The 12,751-nt window shown below is 37.3% G+C and overlaps 1 protein-coding gene across 2 annotated transcripts in view; it reads left to right on the forward strand.

Moving 5' to 3' along the window:
- The window catches only part of NSD2 (nuclear receptor binding SET domain protein 2), a 73,545-nt gene that overhangs the window by 35,680 nt on the left and 25,114 nt on the right, over positions 1 to 12,751 (forward strand). Inside the window, exons 6-11 of one of the 2 annotated variants that reach the window (XM_030946786.1) lie at positions 3,514 to 3,658; positions 4,683 to 4,760; positions 6,190 to 6,308; positions 8,378 to 8,482; positions 9,688 to 9,769; positions 10,725 to 10,849. In XM_030946786.1, coding sequence (XP_030802646.1) covers positions 3,514 to 3,658; positions 4,683 to 4,760; positions 6,190 to 6,308; positions 8,378 to 8,482; positions 9,688 to 9,769; positions 10,725 to 10,849 — 654 coding nt within the window. The remainder of the gene's footprint in view (positions 1 to 3,513; positions 3,659 to 4,682; positions 4,761 to 6,189; positions 6,309 to 8,377; positions 8,483 to 9,687; positions 9,770 to 10,724; positions 10,850 to 12,751) is intronic. The other variant, XM_030946785.1, reaches the window with a different exon arrangement.

A 12,751-nucleotide genomic window follows, 5' to 3' on the forward strand; every position in this document is an offset into this window, starting at 1 on the left:
TTCCATGATTTGAAGCTAGTGTGATATCTCATGTTTTCTTGCACTATTACATATTGTTCACAGAAGGATCAGGAAGTTTGTGCTGACTTTGTCATACTCCTTAGCTACTGAATGGTTGACTTCATTGTAGCATACTTGTGTTAGAAAAGAATTAATAGATGCAAACTTTATAAAGAAGTAATGGAAAGCAGCTTCTGTTGGATGGAAGTCAATTAGCTGTGGTTCAACTTGGGATCTTATTAGATCATTGAAACTTAAGGTGATATTGAGAATGAAAATGAGCACAGTGTTACATAAACCTTTTAGTGTCTTTGGTTACGTTGAGAAAAGCATTGGCATTGCAGTTTACTGCCTCTGGAAAGGAAATGGTTTTGTAACCAGACCATTAAATATAGATTTTGACATATTAATTGTGAAAAGCTGTGTGGGTAAATCATCTGTCTCGTGTTGGAGACACATGAGTTCTATTCACAGTTCTTCTGTAAGTGACATTGCAAGAGGGAATTACCTTGGCCTTCAATGTATGTAGCAAGAAGTCTTTTGCAATATTGAGGGACGTACAGTTGCTTCTCTGGAAGAAATAAGATTATGATGGCTGGCTTTATGGACTCTTAGCCAAACACACCTTGCAGAGAAGAGATGTGCTGAGTCTCTGGTATTTCTATTTTCTGTGCTAGTTATCAGGCTTTGTTCCCTACTGGGGTTATAATGTAATTCTCAAATTAATAGATAGAAAATACGAAGACTATTAGAATATATGAAATTGAGGAAATACTTTTTCTTCAGTGTGATTTCAGGAAATTGAAAAACTTTCTTAAACTTGAAATTCTCACTGACGATAGTGGCTAATGTTGCACAAACTTTAGGTAGAAGGAAATAAGTTTAAAAATATTACATATTTTTAGACAGAGGGCATCCTACCATTTCTGCCTGGAATACCTTTTAATAAGATCTGTCATGAAAACCCAAATCTGCCTGAATGTGTGATCCATTCTAACAAGTACAGAAACACTTCTGTGGGTAGAGCAGAACTAGGTTGTGAAAGCTGCAGATACCTCTGACTGATCATCAGAACTGTCTTCCCTTTGTCATGATTGGAATTTGACTGGCAAAGTAAGGAAACACCAACTTAGATATTTATGCTTCTTTGCCTTTCATGTTGCTTTTAAACTGGCAAGTTCATGCCATTGGTGGAAGGTGAAGATTCTAACCTGAGATTTGGAGTGTCCCCTTCTGTTAGGCTTATCTGGTTCAACTTACATGACTTTCACCAAGAGTTTGTTTTGCTGTGTTGTAGATGTTCTGATGCTGTAGAAAGAGTGATAATGTTGGCTAAAAAACAAACCTGGTTTTGAGCTTCTTGTACTAGTGGCATTGGAGAGTTTAGTGTATGGCTTTCTTAGTATTTGCATGCAGAAACAGAGAAAAAAGGAACATTACAGACCCAGAAGAGGCTCTCTGTCCCCAGTCTTGGGAAGGGGTGGAAGCGAAAGGAATGGCTGAAGACTCCTCTTGTGGAGCCTCTAACAATACCAAGCTCTCTTAAAAGTAGAACCATTTCTGCTGTGTCTTGCTTGGAGTCTGGCTTTGTGTGGTAGTGAGATTCATATATGGGTTTGATTTTATTATTATTTAACTGCTGGAGAATGTTTTTAATGATTTAAGAGACACACTTCCCACATCCCTGAGGGAGGTGCTGAAAACTTGGAGCACTTTTGTGGCTGTAGTGGTGCATTAAGTATTTTGTGCTGTTGCCAAAGGAGTAAAGATGTATTTTGTACTCTTGTATTGTGTGCTTCCCCTGTGAAAAATACAAGGCTAGTAAGCTTTGGAAGGAAGTGTCTGACTGAAGATAAAGGTGTCATTCAAGTGAGAGGCAGAGAGCTATGCTGTTTACGTTAATTGATTTGGGTCTTGAGTCTCTTGTGAGGAAAATTAAGGAATAATTTCACTAATATGGAGATTTTGGAGAAGACTACTGAGCATTTTCTTTGGAGGCCTTATTTGCAAGGGTCCCTTCAGCATTAAGAATTCTGAGTGTCTTTTCCTTGTCATTTCACAGTGCTGCTAGTCAGCTGAAAGTTATTTTGTTGAGACTAGAGGTAATGTTAATGTGTATCTCATTTCTCTGAATAAATCTAGTTATTTCTTCTCTGTGCCCTCACTGAGCACAATGACCTGTACGTTTGTGACAACAGTCAAAATTGATGCTAATTTCATGTCCTGAAGAAGTGAGATTTATGGATGGAGGTATCTTGTGGGTTTATGTTCCTCCCTTTCAATAATGTGAATCTAGTTGTTGGATTTTAATCAAAATTGAGTAGAGGCTTTCAAAGGTAATTTTACTCCTCAGGCCTTATGCAGACGGATTATGCCAGGTAGAAACAAGACAATTCTTAGTACTCTACTAGGAGAAAAACTAAAGCATGGATTTCCATACTAGACACTGACCAGTGGAAGGAAGGTACTGCAGCTATTTTAACACCTGGAAAAGCAACAGTCACACTTGCATCCTGTTTGGTAACAGGAAATGTAGTTTTAAGACCCTAAATTCTAAGAAATTAGGTTTAATCATTTCATCTTACCAAAAAATTTGTATTTCTCTTCTGTTGAATGGTGTTACTCTTTGAACAATTGGCTTTCTTGACTTAGTTTTTGTTTGCTCTGTGGTTTTGGGGTATCAGTTGCATCACTTAGATAGGTTTCTGGAGAATGCTGGGTAATGGGATGAGAAGGATTGTTTTTAAACTCACTGTTTCATTTCTGCACAAGCATAGAGTTTTTTGACTTGTATGATTAATCAAATCTGATTTTCCTTAAGTAGAAGTAGGGGTATACTGAAGGAGTTTGAGAGGACTTTTTCTTTCTTTTTAATACCGGATTTTTTTTTAATATACTTTTAGAAACTCTCTTAAACTCCATGTTGATGGATGTTATGTGTCTTGCTTATAGCATTAAAAAAGATGCACAGTTTGTGCAGTCCTAGTGTTCATATGCATAATACAAAAATGATGAATCAATACAGGGAAATCTTGCATCAGATGCTAACTTATGTAAATCTCTGCTGAGTTAGGTGTACTGAGTTCTGTGATTAATGAGTTTTGCTCTGAATTGATGGATTGCTTTCTAGGCAAACGTATATTCCAGTATTGCTTGCCTGTCATTTGTGGATCTGTATTTAAACTTCATTGAGAGACAATATCCTTTTTTTTAATGACCACAGGACAAGATTTATACTCCACTTACTCCATTTTTTGAATGGCAAAAGGCAAATAGATACTTGCAAAATTAGTCTTAATACTTCTGAATAAGCTAGTTGATTTTTTTAAAGACAGAAAGAGAAGTGGTTATTCAAAGCAAAACTGGATACAGTAGGTTTTTTTTATTCTAGTTCTGTCTACAACAGAAATATTAGATATTGTTTGTATCCAGTTTTCCAGAGTGATGGAAGTGTGTACACCATTCTTTCCAATGGTCACTTTTTTTAATTCAACCCTATTTCTGCATGTATAGGTGGTTGCTGAACATCCAGATGCTTCAAGTGAGGAGATTGAAGAGCTGCTCGAATCGCAGTGGAACATGCTTAGTGAAAAACAGAAAGCTCGCTATAACACAAAGTTTGCCATAGTGACCTCTCCCAAATCTGAAGAAGACTCTGGTAAACGTAAAACTGTGCTAGTGTACTCTAACTAAATTTGATATACATAGTGGCATTAAACTAAGCACTTATTTGAGACCCTGTAGGGAAAACAGCTTTCACTGTTTTCCGGTTTTAAATCTTGGTGTTTGTGCCAATAGCAAAGGAATGCCAATGGTTACAATAAACGCAACCCATGAAGTCTACATTTCTTGCTCATTGTTCTGGAGAGTTGTTATATGTAAACCTTCTGCTGTTTAGACATTGCTGATTTCTCATTCTTCTTCTGCCCATAAGCAGCTGCCATTGCATCCACTGCTTGTTACAAGTGGATGGTGGGAAGGGAAGGTGAAGTGTTAACTGCTAGTAAAATTTGGGATGTTGTTTTTATAGAACAGTTAGAAATGGTTTAAAAAATTTAATCAGTGCTACACCTTTTCTTCATATATGCCTAAAGTGTATTACTTCACATCATCATCAACTCAGGAAGAACTATTCCAGACTTTATTCTGTACCCTTCAGCCATTTGGCATTTTATTGTGCTACTCAAAGTTTTTAGGACTTTGTGCAAGTTTGCAAATACTTTATTTTTTTTCTCCTTGTATTTTTGTTTCTTTTTTCTGGTGTTTGTTTTTGATGAACAGTCTCGATTGTTTTCCAAAATATTTGAGGGGGTTTGGAGTCGCTTACTTGAGAGAGGAGGAGGAAGAGGATAGTTTGCCATTTGCATGAACTTTATCAAATTTAACTAGCTATCATTTTTCAAATTTAAATAGCTTTACAGCACTGTAAGAAGACTTATATGGAAGTATTAGAAGCCAACAGGTGCTGCTTTGGGCAATGACAAGAATGAGAGGGAGTGTTTGAAAGTTTGTGAGACTTGGAAAAACTTGTATAAAAATGGCAGTCAGTTTTGTTAACTATCTGTGTGTGTGTGTGAAATAACATCATTTTGTGGAAAATTGAAAAGTTTTTAACTTTAAATTTTAAGTGTTAAATATTTGGATATCAGTTTAAAAAAAACCCACGTTCTGTATCTCTCAAGGTTCATCATTGAAGAATATTGGAGAGGCCAAACGTAAAGTGTTTCAAGACTCACCTAAAAGGAGATCAAGATCCAGAAGTAATTGAAATTTGTGTTCTGTGCAAATAGCTCATCATTATAAGTAGCTGTTGAGTGTATTTTTTTATGTAATCGCCCACGTATCATAATCTCTTTATTTTATCTCAGATGTTGTCTTCCTTGACGTTAGAACTTTAATGGATCCCAAATTAAATATCTTAACACTGTAGTGCTGAATTTTGTTCACCTTCCTCAGTGTCATATTGCAAGAAATGTAATTGAAATTGTACCTGTACCAGGTGTTTCTAGTACATATATTGTGTACATTTATAGTTACCTACAGATGAAAATATGTCAGTTCACTTGTTCCCCATCTCAAATCCTCTTACCTTAAACTTGGAAGAATGTTGTGGGATTTCTTTTGCTGGCTTTTTGTAAGTAGCAGGTTCTCCTGGAGCCATTTCAGTCTGCTTTGTGGATTCAGTTGGATCATAGAATATTAACTAGATTGTTTAGATAAGAAAATTAATTTGAAAATTATCCATATTTTCAAGTTGCTAGATTTTTAATATTTACAGACATTTGTTCCCACTGGAGTAGAATGCTTGCAGCTGTAGGGCAATTTTCACTTAACGTATTTGTGCCCCTGGAGCTTGCAATTTTCATACTAATAATACTCTGTAGCTTCATAAACTAGAGGGTACTGGAGAGTCTAATTATGTTGTCATTTCATCTTGATGAAACAGACCACTTCCCAAACCCTCATCTATCTTTCTGAGGTGCAGACAATAGTGGAACCTGTGGCAGGGGTATGTAGATTACTCACTGACCTTTGGTATTTAGCAGCTGCTTAAACTTTAACAGTGAACAACCATCTAAATACATAAATAACTTTGTGGTCTAAAATGGCCAATGTGGTTCTGTTCATAGGATTCAGGTTCATAAAGGAAGGGATCTTATGGTCTCGTGTAAAATACAGTCAGGTTGTTAAGAGTCTGGAATTGCCATACCAGAAAGAGAATTAATCTGTACAGTTGGTGATATCTTTTTCAGAGGCCCCTTAATAGATGTCACCAGTTAAAGCAGGCTTAAGGTGGAGCCTTAGAAAGTAATTTTAGTGGTAAGACACTGTTACAAAGTGGCAGGAGAGTGAAAAGCTGTACAGCTCAATCACATGCATTCTGATTATACGAAATAAATGTTGGGCAGTAACGTTCAGATCTTAAACTAGTGCTTGTATAGGTAGACTCATCTTTGTAAAATAACTTGAGTATGAAGCAGTTGATTTAGATTTGTCCTAGAGTTAGTCTTCAGCACCAGAAACCAGAGCCTAAGCATTAAGAGGTCATCAAACTGTGTTAATGTTTAACCATGTTTTAAAAATAATGGCTGAAAGAAAAGTACCTTAAATAACTAGATCAGTTCAAATAATTTCAAAGTGGGTTTTAGATTATTTTTCATGTGAGTTTCCCCCATCCCCCATCCCAAGGTAATTTACATGGAAATAAAAGAAACCAAAAAAAGAGGACAAAGGAGCCTACAGAAGATTTTGAAGTTCAGGAAGCACCTAGGAAAAGACTCAGGATGGATAAACAGAATAATCGGAAGGTAATTATGTCCTTGGTTTGTTGGGGTTGATTTATAGCAGCACCAGTCACATTGCTGTAGTTAAGTTTGTCAGCATTTCCATTTTCAGGATTAAAAAAAAGAAATGTCCATATATCATACCAAACTGTTGCCAATATTCAGAGATCCATGTGAGCTTACCACTGGGGGATTTTTCCCTTTGGTTCTGAGGATGGAGGTATGACAGGTTGCACTTGCTACTTAAACTGTTTCCCAAAGGGATGTGCAGAGGGAGGCATGATCTCTCTGTGGTGTTATGCTCTGTAGTTCTTTTTCTTTCCTCCTGATTTGGAGTTAGTTTTACCAGAATGTGAAAGAAATATCTTTAGCCAGTAGTTACTTTAGACAAAAGTCAGAAGAGAGGAAAGCAAGTAAAGCAAAACGGAAAAACTACTTTTCCCAAACAGGAAGGCTATGGGACACTTTAGAGTGGCATGCTGCCCCTTTTCTTAGGTTAGGAAACTGCAGTAAATTTATATTTCTGCAGTAAAAGTATATTTATCACACAAATTTCAGGCTCCTTTTCTGGTTAGCTTGCTTGTGAGAATGAGAATTTTCCTTACATAGGTCACTATATATGCAGACACAGCACAAACCTTGTGGAGACTCAGGCACAGGTTTATTTAGTGATGCATGTAGAGCAGTGAATTTCATGGGTTTTACTTGTGTGGAAAGCTTAACTCACACATGTGCTCAGGTGTTTTACTGCAGTATCATACTGTAGTGTGAGTACCATAGACCTAAGCTAAGAATTTCAGTGGTACAGCAATCAAATGAAACAACCTGATAAAAGGAAAGGTGGTAGATTTATTTTTTTCATGAGTTGTGGAGGTCTTATTTGTAGGTGTCGGTTTGTTTGGTGGGCTGGTTATTTTGTTAGTTCTGTTGATATTGTAGATATTAAGACAACTTGTTGTCTTAGAATTTAATATTAAAAAAAGAGAATTTCAGATAGGCTTAATGAGCTGATTAGCAAGGGACAGAGATAATTCTCAATGTTGTTACCTCTGGAGAAAGAAGGGGCAAAACTGGTTATTGCAGTTCTTGCTGGAATGGGTTAATCATTGCATATTCATGTGACTTTCTAGGAGCAGTTTTTCAAACATTTTTAAACTTGTCTGATTGACTTGAACATACTATAATGCACGAGATGCATGGAATAATGAAGTTTACTTATTATAATTAATTCCTCCTATAAAGTCCTTGATTTGTCTTGTTCTAAAGGTACTTTCCTGTCTCACCAGCATTTGTACCCTACAGTTAGCCTACATTCTCAGAAGTAGGATGAAAGGTGGCTGCAGTATAGTTCATGCTTGAGAGGTTCTGGTACCTTTGGTGCTGTGACACGCATGTGAATATACCAGCAGGAAAATAAATAACTAAATGAGATTAATGATTCCCATAATATTCATAGCACTAATGGCTATGAATAGCACTTTTTTCACAATGTGCATTTTAAAAATGTTGTTCTCTCTCTGGTGAGTTTATCAGAACTGCTTACAAGGGGGTTGATGTGTGCAAATATTAGGTGGTTTGGAAACTCTAAATGTATATAGCAGGGTTGTGCTCCACGGAAAGGTCAGATCTGGTTTACAGTTTGTGTCAGGAATTCTCTCAGTCTTTTTCCTTCCTTCACAATTCCAGCTGTATATGCTGCTGCTTAGTAGAACATTCAGTGAATGACGGTGAAAATATCTATGTAATGATTCAAAAAAGCAAACTCTACCCATACACCTTCTTTCTGCTATTCCCAGTTTACCTGCAGGCTTTAGGTACAATCATTTTGGATAAGAGAAGCTTTAATTTCATGACATTTTACTTCTTGCACAAGAATTGTGGGTTACACTCTCCCTTTGTCCTTAATTCTTATTTACAGAATCACAATGTTTTCACATAAAGTAACCAAGCCATAAGTGCCCATATGGAGGTTTTGAAAAACTAATTTGTTCTTTGTTGTTTTGGTGATGTATATAAAATGCACATTAACAAAATGAGGGTTCTGTCAAGTGTGCTTTAAATTTAAGAATGAACTATCCTGTACATTTTCACAGAATCACAGAATCCTTAGGATTGGAAGGGGCCTCTGGAAATCATCCAGTCCAATCCCCCTGCCAAGACAGGGTCATCTAGAGCAGGTTACACGGGAATGTGTCCAGGTGGGTTTGGAGTGTCTCCAGACATGGAGACTCCACAACCTCTGTGGGCAACTGTTCCAATGCTCTGCCACCCCAAAGTAAAGAAATCTTCCTCATGCTGAGGTGGAACTTTGTGTGGTTTAGTTTATGGCCATTACTCCTTGTCTTGTCACTGGGCACCACAGAAAAGAGACTGGCACCATCCTCCTGACACCCTCTTCTCTTTCATTTTTGCCCAGAAGTGTAACAATAATCTTAGCAAACCCATACTGAAAGCCTCTGGTGGCATTGGTGGTAGGGCAGCTTAGAGCTCAGTAAAAGCCCAGCATGGCACATATGTGCTCTTATTTTTACAAAAGAAATCAGTTCCCTGGCCTTTGAGGTGTTCACCTGCACATCCTTGGTAAAACTGATTATCAGATGGAGACTGTGGAAAAGCATGTAAAGCATTGGAAATGTGTGTAAAGCTTTCTGTTCAGTAGAATTGTGCTTATTAATCAGGTGAGCATGACAGGGTTAAGTATTCTAGGGTACAGTTTTAGTGATTTGAATGAATTTGTAACATAACAAATGGAAAAAAATATAGTGGCATGTGTAAGGAGCAATGTCTTAATTTTGACAAAGATTTGACAAATCTTCCCCTGTTTTTGGCCTAAACTTTTAATCATGAATTCTCAATCTGGAGCAAATTTAGGTGCTCTTCATTCTCCCTTGAAAATAGAGGTTTTATTTTGGAAATGCTGAAACAATCTTAACCATAGTAATTTTTAAAATGGCACTGCTATAAGTTGTGGAGTTGGAAACAAGCCTCTCTGAGACTTAGATTTCTGCACAGGGTTTACTCTCAAATTTCTGTACTAATTCTGCAATTTTCTTATAATAATTAAAGGTCTTAATTTGACCAGTTTTTACAAAGAATAGTAAGGGTAATTTACAAGTTTTGTGTTTAGCACTCCCCCTTTTGATATGCTGAATTTGGGATGGATAAGTGGGATGCTGAAGTACTGTGTTCTTTAATATTTCTCATTTGTTTATGGGTTTGTGCCCTGTGCTGTAAATGAGTTTTAAAATTCACTTAAGTGGGGCTAGTTTAACTACAGTACCATTCAGATATTTGTAAAGACACTTTCTTTTTAATAACATAAATCCAGAACTAATTGCCAGTTGTATCCAACCACTCATAAATTAGGAGTTTTTTTATTTTTTCATATTTTTTTTTGTGACAGAGGGAGACAAGCAATGACAAAACAGCAAAAACAAACTCTTCTAAGGTCACAGAAACCTCCTCTTCACAAAAGAACCAGTCAGGTAATGTGGTCAGAATAAGTTTTAATGTAACTTTTTCAATTAAATACTTTTAAAATGCCAGCGGCTAAATTCTGCTGACTCAGCGAGGAGTTGCAGTTGTGCCGCAGCTGGGGGGGAGCCCTGTTCCTTCACTGCCCTCCTGCAGCTGGATCCTGGACTGAAATTGTGCACTGCTGACTGAGAGCAGCAGTTCACAAGTTCCCCGTGGGATGGCACCAGATTAAAGCTGGTGCCCCAGGTCTTGGTGTGCAGGGAACAAACCCTGCTGCTCCCCTTTGCCCCCTGCGCTGGCCCAGTAAAACAAGTGCAGTGGCCATCAGTCATCAGGTGCTTTGGGTTTTAGTCCTTTCACATGGTGCTTGATGGGAGGCAGTGTGGAGCATGAGAGGGAATTCTGTAGAACCTTGGATGGAAACACCAAAGTCAGACTTGTTAATGATGCTGAAGTTGAAGGTAACTGCTACCAGAGCATGTCTCTGCAGGTGTTACAGTGATTTGCCAAAGACAAGCGAGCTTCAGCAAGTCCTGCACGGTGTAGAAGTGGTGATGTGCCATAGCTAATGTGTGGCACTTGGCTCCTCTATATAAATTTTCTCTTAACAAAATGTTAGTGGTACTCAGATTGTGATGAGCTCACGTAGGCCTTCTCATATAACTGCTACCTCTGCCTTAGAGGTCTTAAGTCACAAGATACTTTGATTTTAATACAAATGAGACTATAAAAAATTGGGAAAACATTTAGTACGTATTTGATTAATGGAGAACTTTTTTTTTTTTTAAATCAAGCCAAAATACATGGCTTCAGAAGCTTCATGTTCACTCAGTCCTGTGTAGGTGCCCAGAAGACTTACCTAAATAATTCCTTCCTGTGTCTGCAGGAATATTTTAAATGGCTTCAGGGAGATAACATTTTAAAGTTCCAAACTTCACTTTGTAAACCAAAATTATTTTACAGCAACGAAAAATCTGTCTGATGCATGTAAACCTCTGAAGAAGCGAAATCGGGCTTCAGCAGCAGAATCTTCAACTCTTGCTTTTAGCAAGAGTTCATCTCCTTCAGCTTCCTTAACTGAGAATGAGGTAAAAAAAAAGTGGTGTTTGCACACAGCCATTTAATTACAGAAATTATCAGGTGTGAATCTTGTTTAAAAAAAAAGGCAAAACTCAAAGGCGAATTCTCTAACGTTGGTGCTCTAGACAAGTTCCAGTTTTGGCCTCTGTGAATCTGTTACCGTGTGCATTGCAAATCATTTATTGTAACACCAACGTCTGCTTTGGGGACGTCGAGATATTATTGTGGTTTTTAATGTATTTACCAACAATGTTTTAGAATTGTAACCTTCTATTAGAGGCAAAGTAAAATGCCAGTGTGTTCTGTATTTTCTTCTACAGATTTTTATGTAAGTGTACTACATTAGTTACGTTATGTAACTCAATATTGTCATGTTGCCATAGCTTTTATATCGAAGCAAATTTCCTAATCCTCTGTTTGATCTAGAACTGGACAGTCTTCTGAGCAGAGCCCCTTTTAACTCAAATCAGGTTTCAGGCTGTTTTAGTGCTATTTCTCTGTGATGCAAATAGCTCCAACCCCAGTAGAGGTAAACAGGCAGTGAAGGATGTATCTTTTTGATACTTGCTAATCATAGTCTTAGCTCTGCATATTTGGAACTGTAATTCTTCTCAGTTGACATACAATAAATGAAATGTATGTACCAGAAGTGTATTCATACAATCCATTAAACCATTCCCCAAGTCATCTACACTGTTAAAACCAATCAGCCAAAGAGTGGCAGCATGAGGGTGAAGTATGCATGCTGTTTTGCAGGTGGGTTTGGATCTGTAGTTGATAGGATTTAGTAAAATATCCATAGACAAACAGCTTCACCCAGTCTGTGTTACAGAAACTGTAGAGAAAATACTTGCCTGCTAACAAGGGAATAGGGCTTCCAGCTCTCCTAGAAACTTTCATCTCCCCTAACAAATGCATGAGGTGCTGTAATGAATGCAGTTAAAATATCTAGGCAATGTTCAGTCAACAGTTTACCTTTGGGTAGGGGAAAAAAGATTGCATGTTAATGGCTGTATATCTTAACTGTAACTGGAAAAACATTTTAATTAAAAAACCTCAATAAATACTCCCTCCTGTACCCCAATCAGACAAGCAAAGGGGGTCCCACAGGAAATAATGTCCATAGCAGCAGCCAAGTAAAGTAATACTTATTTTGTTTTCTCAGTTGAGAGACTCCCATCTTTTGGCTTACCAGCTTCTGCTGGATTGGCTTTGCTGGTGGGACTTGCTGTGTAATGGTCTATTTGGGGCTGTCTATTCAACCAGACTAGTTTAAGGAAAAATCTGGGGGGTTTTGGCTCAAAATATGCATCTCTAAATATTGTGCACTCAGAAGAAAGATTCTTCTCTTTCTCAAGATTATGATTATAAAATGAATTACTATGATTAAAAAATGAATCCAGAAGTCTTTCTTAACAAAAGATATTTTTGGTAGGATTTTGGGTTGTAACATAATGGTTCATACGTAAGAAAGGACGTGGTTGTATCTTACATATGGCTGAAATGGAAATTCTAAAACTTACCACTAATTTACTCAGCTACTGCTAAACAGTAAAAGATCTGAGAAAAATTACCTTCATACACTGCTCACAGAACACAGGTACACAAATTAGAAAGTGAATTAATTGTTTTCAAAGGGTTAAAATATCAAAAAAGTCCCAAACAGCATAACAGAAAACACATCTTGTTGAATAATTTTGGGGGACTGGGTGCAGGGGGAAGTAGATTAATGGACTAAATCCTTGGGCTGGTTAAAGCTACACTGACCCGAACCTGGACCAACTAAGGATTGGGCCCAGTTTGTTTCCTATATTAGATAGATTTTTGCTGTTAAATAAAACAAAAACGTCAGGCATGTGTTTCAGAAATTAATATTGACCTGCTCTACAAAACAAGGAAAGACAGAAATT

The sequence above is a fragment of the Camarhynchus parvulus genome, chromosome 4 (genome assembly GCF_901933205.1).
Source record: "Camarhynchus parvulus chromosome 4, STF_HiC, whole genome shotgun sequence".
Taxonomy (NCBI): domain Eukaryota; kingdom Metazoa; phylum Chordata; class Aves; order Passeriformes; family Thraupidae; genus Camarhynchus; species Camarhynchus parvulus.